Source organism: Amphiura filiformis, chromosome 4 (genome assembly GCF_039555335.1).
Source record: "Amphiura filiformis chromosome 4, Afil_fr2py, whole genome shotgun sequence".
Classification (NCBI taxonomy): domain Eukaryota; kingdom Metazoa; phylum Echinodermata; class Ophiuroidea; order Amphilepidida; family Amphiuridae; genus Amphiura; species Amphiura filiformis.
In genome coordinates, this window is record NC_092631.1 from 49,882,938 (window position 1) to 49,894,159 (window position 11,222).

Consider the following 11,222-nt stretch of genomic DNA (forward strand, 5'->3'; position numbering starts at 1 on the left):
ATGTAATCTTTATTTCGGACCTTTACCTTTGACCCACATGTAAACAACATAACAATAATTTTCACATTCTGGTGTGCAGTGGACCAAACTTATATAACTTGAAAGTTGTATAGGCGTGTTTCTGGTGCCTGCTTACGTGAACATTCTACTACTGAAATTGATCAAGATGGTTGCGATAGAAGTTCCAGCTGAGTATGGCTATGTTGTGCTGAGCGTGTTTGCTAGCTTTTTTGTCGTGGCGTGGATGGGGTTCAACGTGGGGAAAGCACGCAAACAATACAATGTCAAGGTAAAATTTTCACTAAAATATCATGCAGCATCACATGATCAGGGGCATCAGCATGTTGTACATGTACAGGGATTATATGTTTACTAAAGGGAGTCATGGAGTGTTCATAAATTCTTTGGTGGGAGTGGTTGAAAAAGAAAAGTTGGCACCTTGGACACAAAAAAATTGTTGATTTTGATCCCCCTTTTCAGCCTCAGGATTTGTTGATCCCCTTTTTTAGGGTCTAAATTTTTTGATCCCCCCTATTTTTCCAACTGCTGCAGATTTAGTGCCGTACTATTACGCTGACTTTCGTATTCGGCGAGGAGGATGATTTCGACCTCCTGGTTTGTTTACAAACAGAGAGGTAGATAAAAGACTGTTCCGCTTGTCCAAACACTCAAGTATCAGAAGGATGGTCCACAATAGCGTGATTCACGTAACAATGAATAGGGATTAAAAAGCTGTCACGTGTACAAATGTAGAGCCATGTGCTTCTATTCAGCATCGAAGTGGTTACGTAATTCTCTTGGTTACCGGATCACGCTACTTTGGTATGCCTTCGAGTGCCATATACTTTATGTGGTGATCATTTCGATCGTGGTTCATTACTCTAGCGCGTGATCCCGTTGACATAGTAACATTACGTAACTTCGATACTGAATTGTCCAATTTGCCATCAAGATTTCATATGGAAACAGTTCAGACCCAGTACACGATCATGTCAGAAATTAATATTTTGTTCTGGGTCTGATAATTCGGACTACTGCAGATTCTGTTGTATTTCCACCACACATTTGTGTGTACAATAGGCATGTGTAGGCTACACACAATAGCCTAGCATTGTGGCCACCCTATTTTAAAGTTTATGCAGAGGTTTATATTATAATTATATTAAAAAGTTTCTATAAAAAATGCCCGGAAAAAAGTAATTCCAGAATAAAGTGCTACAACATCACAAAATAACCATTGTTTCTTCTGATTGTTTAATATACCGAAAATATTAATTTCTCGATCCTGAGAGTATATGAACGTACTGCGTGCACTGCGTAATGTCGCCAGTTTAGTAGTGACACGATAGCGCGATCAATCTCATGTAAATGGGGGGCAAAGATTTTTTGCATGTCAAAAAAGGGGGGCAAAGGTTTTTGGCACATCAAGGGGGGGTGGGTCAAAGATTTTTTGGCATGGCCAAAGCTAGGGAGCCACAAGCAATTTTTGGGATACCATTAAATATTGAGAATTCACCACCCAGGGGTACACATAATTATTATAAGTGGGGGGAGTGATTTTGGCACATACATACATGTATGTTTTGGGCACCGCTACATGTATATTACGCCCTGAAAAGGTGTAGGAAAACAACACACGGTTCAAATAAATTACCTGCCCTCCGTGCTCGCATTTTTTTAATTTCTTTTTTATGATGCAATTTAAGGTTTTAAATTTGGATTCCCCAAAATTTGGCATGTGTAAAGGGGGGGGGGGAGGGTGAAGATTTTTTTGCATGTCAAAAAAGGGGGGGGGGGCAAAGGTTTTTTGGGACATCAGGGGGGGTGGAAAAAGCATATGAATAAACTACTTTGAAATTGAATATTTAAAAGCACTGTAATCCAAGTATCAACACCCGGGTATCAACATTTTAATTTTATCGAAAATAATCAATTGTTTTTCTAAGCAAATTGATACGATTCATTCCAAATGAATATCAATTTGAGCTTCATCTTTGATATTAAACAAAGCATGTTCTTTTTTATGTTTCAGTACCCTACCATGTACAGTGACAAAAGCATAATTTTCAATTGCTATCAGAGAGTTCATCAAAATACGTAAGTAAATTAACCATTCTATTTACTCCATATGTGTCACTGATATGATGGGAATGCAAACGTTACCACATCAAAGTGAAAGATTATGTTTGTGCACGATGGAGTAGATAGTGTCATAATTATAAACATTATAATTACCCCCTTTAAATAATGTCTCACCATTATTCAAAAACAGGCTATTTTGTTACAAATCTGAATTGGAAGCAGAATTTATTGCTGCACATTTTGACACCTTATTTGTAGCAATTGACTAAATTTTGATGTCACAGCTTACATTTAAATAAATGTAACCCAAGATTTGAAAGTTGCAGTATAGTCTATTGATTTGTATTCAATATAATGGAAGGAAATCTGTGTAATGTGTGATGTATCTGAGTGTTTTTGTGTTGTTTTAAGTGCAATTAACTTTCCAATCTGGACCTCACTACATTGAATTGGCCGGTTTTTTATTGTTTTCTGGGCTATGGTATCAAATGAGGTGTCAAAATGCGCAGAAATAAATTCAGCTTCAAACGCATTTGACAGATTTGTTATACAATAGCCCGTTTTTGAATAATGGCCATTATTTAAAGGGGAATTTATATTACTTTTTTTTAGATGTTTATGTATAAGTTTTGCAAAGTCGCAATAATTTGCAAAACACAATGTACAAAGAGGGTAGTTTATTTATTTATGGTACTACATGTATAAGGCTGTATGAAAGTTATTTGTTTCTTGTTCCTCCTACCTCAATTTGGTCTATTTTTTAATAGATTTTTCTAAAAGCTAAAGACTTTGGAATGCTTATGAAAACTTTTTGTGGTACGACAGTTGTCTTGGAGTTCATCTCTCATCAGAATCTCACATTTGAAAAACAAATCCATGGATTTCCTTCTTTATTTAGATGCACACTGACCCATACTTCTTATTCTTATTTGCTTGACAGATTGGAAGGCCTCCCTCATTACTTAGTCTTTGCTCTAATTGGAGGACTGCAGCATCCAGTAAGTTTTTGACATGTACATATATATGTATATTTTGGTCCCATACAGAGTTGGCCATGCGTTTTGAGTTGGGCCGTAATGCGTTACATGTTTTCATGAGATGAAAATGGCATGTTTTTTCGTTTTAGATATGCATATCTTCACATATTATACCCAACATATATAAAAGTATACATTTTCTTGCTGCAAATAAACCAAGGAATCCAAAAATGCACTTTAAAATGGCACAGGGTGTAACACTAAGGAGTTATGAAACTGAAAATACCAAATATTTTAGGGAAAAAATCTAAAATTTGACAAATTAAAAAAAAAAGTTAGCTTCACCCCACATACTTAAAAGTTCCATATTTGAATTCCTCTCAGTCAGAGCTTTAAATACATATAACATCATAGGGTTCAATAAAATTAAAATGATTTTGCGCCAGCCTCTTTCAAGGCATATTTTCCCATTGACTTCAATGTGTAACCCGAACGGAAAATAAAAATGCAAAATTGCTTCTCAAAGCAAATTAAATTACCTGGAATATGATTGTTTGGTGTTATAGTATGCAGTTTAAAGTGAATTGTAAAAATGTGAAAAAAGAAATGGACCTCTAGCATCATATGACCCCTGGGGTCACTTTTATTAAATTTGCTCCTCCTGATCCTCCTCCTCCTGATCCTCCTCCACCCCGCACATTATGCTAATTAGATGCAAATTATTCAAATGTTAATAACTTTTACAACTTTTTAAAGGTTTACTGTATTGGTCTCATCACAAGCTTTAATTTGACACCAAATTTAACTACATAGGCTGCATATTAACTGAGAAAATTAAAAAGATGAACCCTAAAATGTCGCGCGCATGTAACATCTCCACCTATTTACTGGCCCAATTCAAAACGCATGGCCAGTTAGCATTAAGGATTGAAAGCCGGGGGTAATTTTTCACCCCCTAACTCTCATGAAAACCAAATATGGTGGGTGAAAATGAAATTTTGGAGGTAGAAAATATTTTTGAGATAGAGTGACCAATTTTTTATCATTTTATATAACTGCTACTAAGTGAATGAACAGATTTTGCCAATCAGCCACACACTCTCACCATGTTGCTCATATTTCAGGAGTGAAAATTCACTCACGAACTACCAATGTAACTGCAGTTACAAAATTCATGAGTGAAAAAGCATGAAAATGTGATTTTGGTGAGTGATTCACCCCCAAACCTGAGTTAATACCATCCCTGGTCCCATAAGTGAACTAATAGTGCATGACATACCTATTTAAAATGCTTAATGAACAAAATGTGGAATTGTTATGAAAAACAAAATGCTTCAATTTAATTTGCGGGCGCCGTGGTTTGTAAAAATTGTATTCACAAGGTGTACATCCGAGTCTATGGAGAGAGTGGTTTATTGAGGGTGCTATCACCTCAGTTTTCAATCAGTTTTAGGCTTGTGGTAAAAAAAACCATAAAATTTGCACAATATGTGCTTCAAACATAGAGGTATGTCATGTAGTGTATCACTTATTTTTACGTTATGGGACCATGTAATTTTGTTGTATTTACCACGAAAATATCATTTTCCACTCGATTCGATTTTATCAGAAGTAGTATTATATCTAGTCGTAAATACCTCCTTTCTATATACATGAGCACCATCAGGGATTTTACCCAGGGGCATTTATTACAAACAATACGGTAGGTGACCACACTAACCTCTGCATTTTATGTTTTATGTTGCAGGTTCTTGTTGCCGGGTCCAGTGTCGTGTTCTTGCTTGGTCGCATTGTTTATGCTCTTGGCTATTACACAGGAGGTAAGAATGTAATATTTTGAAGAAAAAAAGGTTTATGTTGTGTTTGACATCAAGTATCTTAGCTTAATTAGCGTTTAGTCATGTAACGGTTAAATTTAATTAACAAGTATGAATTTGAGAAAGGTTATTTAAGTTTTAGTAAATCAAATTGACCACACAAGTAGGCCTGGAAATTCAGAGAGGCCATAAAAGTCATGGCCTCCTTGAATATTACGGCACTTTTACTTTAAGGGTACTGATATTAAAAATTGCAATTGAGGTATAGGTCTACATGTAATGTGTATTGTTATTATACCTCTACTGCCTACATTAGTACCAAGTTTCAACCACCGTTTATCATTGGGAGCTGGTAGCCTAATGGTGAGGGCATCCATTGGGTTGCGTGCCGGTCGGGATTTGTGTTTATTTGTTGTCTTGTTTAATTGTAACACTTTGGGTTGGTGAACTGTTCTTTTCTTTCTTATTTATATGTGAAAAAAATTGGGTTTGAAAAAAGTTTACCAAACTCATTTTAAAAGATTGTACATTATCGCTTTATGCACTTCTGAGACTGACATCTGCCTTCAATCACAAGGGAAAACAATCTATGCTATTTGCCCTTCTTGGCTTGAGCGATACTCAAACGTGGAAGAGTTTTCCAATCTAAAGGCTGTATCAATATGATTGGTACCCAGTAGTTTTGATATTTTTGGAAAGCCCACTTCTTCCAATCTAAGCAACATTGTTATCCTATTGAATACACTCAAATTTATAGTTTTGTGACCATTTATAATATTAATCTACAAATCAGGTGGATCTTAGGTTACATTATAGTCTTGTCCATAATCAGTTAATGGATGATGATCATTGTGATATAGCCTAAAATTTAATGGCTTCATGTTAACTAATATTATCCAACCTTTTTCTCCCTGTTTGTGCAAACAGATCCAGAAAAACGCCTTAGAGGATCATTTGCGTACATTGGACTCCTTGGAATGCTTGGATCCACTGTCTCATTTGCAATACATCTGCTGGGATGGTTGTAAGAAGATGGGAACCAGCCAGTACTTTAATTGTTTCTATGCATTCCGTTAAACATTTTACCCATTCCTCATAATGCATCATATTCATATTTGAGATTGAAATTTTAGACTGCATTTTAGACTGACAGGATCATGCTCTGGTGTTCTTAACTTAATGTGATCAAAAACCAACGCAATCAAAAGGTCAATTTGGGTACAACTATGCAGTCTCAGTTTCCCAGATTCTGGGAATAAGTCTTGACACTTTTTAACTTATAAGTTTCTCAGTTGTCAACCTGCATGAACATTGACCGACTGAGGCAATAGTCTATTATGACATACCTTTGATGCATTGTGTGATATGGGTAACTGGTCAATTGATACATAGAATCATGAACATTGGTAATTCAGGTCTCACATTTAACCCTGCAGCACTTGGCAATTTTAAGCATAATCCCCTTCAGCACTACTGACTATTCTTATCATATCTTTGATTGGCTCAGTATTTGATATAGGCTTCTGTGTAACCAATCAAAACACTGTATTCTGTTATATTTGTGAGTGGACGTGCAATTAAAAGCATGAAAATAACAACACACGAAAATACAATTTTCGTATAAAGTTACTTTACACTTAAATTCTGCGGAATAAACAACTCCCTCAAATTTCAAAAATCCCAAATTTGTGAATTATTCTGTAAGCAAATATAACAGCACATACAGTAGTTCTTAGATGTTGATAATTGAACCATTAGTGTCCACAAGGTTAATAAACATAAGCTGTAATATACTTGTAGCTGTGTGTAGTTGAAAAAAATGAGCCTTGTTGTACAGTTGGTATGTAATCATGCACTAAGGAAAACAGTAACATATTTGGACAAGTTAAAATTCATGTGGTCATGAGACAAGTTAATCAAAAAGTTCAATTACTGCCACTGAGAACTGGACATCCAATCACTAGATGACCAGGAAATCAATTAGCGATTGGATGACGTGTAGTTCACAGTATTGGTCCCCATCTAGTGTTGACGAAGATAACATCTTGTTATTGAAACATACCAACTAAGTGCAATTTATTGGATCAGAAATAAGAACCTTTTGATTGAATGTATATAATTGCTGATCGAACAAGTGCATATACCAACAAACAGATTTGAATAATTTTTGTATGTTATTATTACCCATAATAATCATAGGCTTTTATTAAGATTTCTAACGAGACATCAAACAAACAATAAGATTTATTAAACAATCAATCATTTTGATCAATACCATTATCTTATGCAATAGAGCAATACTACATGTATGTAAGACAGTAGTTGCCATTTTCATGAGCAATCCAGGACGAAGGCATCAATGGTCAAATTTAAATACTGCTAAAAATAAATATAGCCCTAAAAGTCCTTAAAAAGTCCTCTGGTTATAAATTGTTTTTTTCGGAAGCCATAGTAAAATGTACCTATTTTACGATTAGCGAATAGGGAGTAGAAAACAATATAATACATTAGATAATGGCATTGTAAAAGCTCTTAGCTTTGTAATTAAGTATGTATGCAGATGTAAGGTTTTTCTCTGGTTTATTTGGATCAAACTGTCATATAGAGTCTATGATCATATACGAGGGTTCTACCTCCATCATCACATCTCTGTTATCTTACATACCAGGAAATTGAAATTACCCATAATTATGTTCTTAAATCTCGACTACAAAATAACAGTTATAAATTAAAATGGGACTTTGGTTGTTAAGATGTGTTTTCATCAAATAACTTTCATGTTGTTGCCAAGATTTTAGAGTATAGGCATGAGTAATTTCAATATCCTGGCACAAATAAAGATTAAAGATAACAGAGATATGATGATGGGGGGGGGGGTAGAACTTTTTGAAAAACTATCATATATCACCTAAAAATGAATATACAATTTTTTTACTGGTTAAAGGTTGGATTTGAAACGATTCTATATTTGTAATGGCTGCTATTCTTAATGCAAATATATTTGACCACTATATCCAAGTACATACATGTATTGTATGTATACACTCAGGAACAAATGTATATACATTTAGTATTATGTCAATGTGGTGTGGTTTTAGTACTGTAGTACTTGTATTTTTAATGTTTCAGATTTTTAATTCCATCATAAATTACACACAACAATAATATTGCACATGGTATGCGTACATAAAGTAATGTACAGCCACTGAAGTGGTACAACTAACTTAAATATAACATGTTTTGCTATCAAGGATTAAAGTCAAGTTAAAAGGAAATAAAATATCTATCTCATAAATGTATGCGTGCATTTTGCAGCATATCTTCGCCTTGATGAAACCAGCAGGTTAATTTTTTTCTAAAAAATTTGATTTCTTTATTATAATTTGTTTGAACACTTGTGAGGTTAACTTCCAATTTAGCAACAATAATTGATTGTTTCAAAGAAGTTTTCAACGTTTCAAGCACTACATGTACAGTTCTTATGTTTGGCAAAATTATAATGAAATAATAATTGTTTGACAACAAAAGCTCCAATTTTCTTTAGATTTTGATACATTACAAGGAAGACATTGAGATATACTATGAGGGTTGAGAGCCAGTAAGCCTCAACTCACAATCACCTGCTCCCATAAAATGAGCATAAAGTTGCCAGGGCACTATAGAAGACACAGTCCATGAATCATGACAAAATTCCATAGAAAACCAAAGACATTTTGGAGGAAATATTTTTGAAAACCAAAGCAAGGAGCCAACTTTATGCTCATTTTGTCATAGCGAAGTTACGGCTTTCTGGTTCTGAACCCTCGACTAGTTCTTATCTCTCTTGTGTGAATGCAAACTTGCTCGAAATTTTGAACGTGTACATAACACTTTCTAATCATGTAAGATTTAAAAAAAATTATAAATTCAAACTGCATCTTCTCAAAGTTGATAGTCCGAATGGGAAATGAATGATGAGCGTATTTCAAAGGATAAATATGGGTGGGAGAAATTACTGATCAAACCAATCAAAAGATGGCATGATTAGTGGAAATACAAAAAAACAAACCAATCGGGAGTGAGTTGGATTAACTTCCTTGTCGCACAGTGTACATGCATGTTTATTACCAGCTTAAGCTGTGTTTATTCATTTGCCATTCTGACTAATCACTATTCATATCTCTGTTATCACAACTAACTGTTGAAAAGTACTTTTTACTTAAATGAACTACATTGCATGTTTTACAAAATGAACTATTGTGCATAATATATCCGTGTGTAAACTACATGTATAGTATATAGTACATTCATAGACAATTATATCAAAGAACAGTTATCAGTCAGAATTAATAGGTAAATTTTAACGGGAAAATATACCATTAAATGTTGACTGGTTATAATATATTAATCCTAGTTTATAGAATTCATTAGTATGTACAGAGAAGATGTAAAGAAAGGAGATAGATCCAGCTATCCTCAAACAAAATATGTGTGTTGCTGCTCATTCAAAAGCAATCACGCTATTTAGGTTTAACAATAAAATACAACAAAAGGGTTCGAACCCATGACGGGTGTGATACACAAGTTGCTGCTTACTAGTTTTAGGAAAGGTCAGTGTCTGTATACCATCAATACTATGCATACCATGCATGCAGATCCTAACATCCAGTTTATTTCAAATAAAATATGACCGAAGTTCCATGACAAATAATAATTTTGCACGCTTGGTTACGCTTTCAACCTCTACGATTTATGATACAGCCTATTTTCAATTATCAAAATATCTTTAATAGGTTTGCAGGAAATGACAGGAAAATACATAAAACAATAAAATATAGATGATCAAAAATCATCCCTTTTCTAACAAAATCCTAAAACACTCTCCTAAATAATTAATATATGTTCCAAAATGGGCGGATTTTTTTGGAATCTTTACAAAACTACATTTCTTTCTTATAGTATCCACGTGTGGCATCCCTTCAGAGCAACATCAGGTACTTAACACACACGTGTCATACTTTCAAGGGATTCTCTATAGAAACATTGGATATGGTTTCAATTCTGGAGTGAAAATTAATCAACCGTAGTCGGCAACCCACATCACATCAAAGGCTACTTTCAAGTAGATGTGTAACTACTTGAGAATAAAGGACTATGAATAGGTGCGACAGGATTACCTACGGGATTATCTCAAGGACTTAATTCCGTTCTCCCTCCTTCTTTTTCAACTTTCCTGGTATGTAGTAGTCATATGGTGAATATTGGTACTTTTTGTTTAATCATTGGATAGATTTAAAGTGTATAACAATAATTAAATCAGCAGCTGTTTTGATAAAATTTTATAAAATAAATCATGTTACATAACTAAACAGAATGTTTTGCTTTGATCATAGTCTATATACGGTCTATGCTTTCATTTATGTTTTGTAATCTCCATAACCCAGAAAACACCAACTTTTTTAAAACATACTATATGTAAATTAAGTTTTTAGAATGTTGCTGAAACGTTATTGTAAACTATTTTTTTTGAAAACGTTTAAACACTATTTTGTCAACACTGACATTATATCACAACGTTTTGTGGCAACTTAAAAAAAGTTTTTTACAAATGTTTTAAAATATTTTATTACCCTTATATAACCCAACATTTACACATTTTAGGTAACCTTCGTAAACCTACACTTTTGAAAATGTTTTGTGTTTGCTGGGAAGCACAATACTAAGAACACTTCATTCGAGTACAGCTAACTGATACTGTGGTTCCATATTGGTATGTTTTCCTTTTCGAATGGAAGTTCCTTTTTTTATGGTTTTGGTATTGAAAACCGCTTTGTCAAAAGAAGTTCAAGCCATCACCACGATGTACTTTATTTTCGCGTATTCATACTTATTATACTACAGCAGGTCCATGAATTTCTTGAAGGCACATTTTTGTTTCAAAATTTGGTAACACAGGAATTTAATCTAACAAGGAAAAAAAGACTATCCAGCATATCCCAAATATTTTCGTAAGTTTACCCCTAAATTCTTGAAGGAAAGCACCGACTCTATACATACGACAATTATCCAAAATAACCTCTATAATGTACCCGTATATGTGACGTGTCATGTCAAAAGGAGACACTTTTGGGCAGGAATGTAAATGGAGAAATAGCCAAAAATCTGCCGGTGGGTGATTTTTTCACAATTAGAGTTTGTTGCGAATTTGTGATGTTATTAATGTTAAAAATATTGTCTGGTAGTTTCAGACCGGAATATAACTGGCATCTTGTAGTTTTTGAGACAGTTTTCAAATTAATTCCTATTCTCAACATTGTCAATAATATTTTTAAAGGCCGATATCTCAATTTCCAATTTTATAATACCC

General features: G+C 34.1%; 1 protein-coding gene across 1 annotated transcript; it reads left to right on the forward strand.

Annotated features, from left to right (window-relative positions):
• Positions 1–15: 15 nt before the first annotated feature.
• LOC140151017 (glutathione S-transferase 3, mitochondrial-like) lies at positions 16–10,229 on the forward strand. The gene is made up of 5 exons (XM_072173208.1): positions 16–289; positions 2,033–2,097; positions 3,023–3,080; positions 4,807–4,879; positions 5,804–10,229. The coding sequence occupies exons 1-5, from the start codon at positions 167–169 to the stop codon at positions 5,902–5,904; spliced, it is 420 nt and encodes a 139-aa protein (XP_072029309.1). The 5' UTR covers positions 16–166; the 3' UTR covers positions 5,905–10,229.
• The last annotated feature ends 993 nt before the right edge of the window (positions 10,230–11,222 follow it).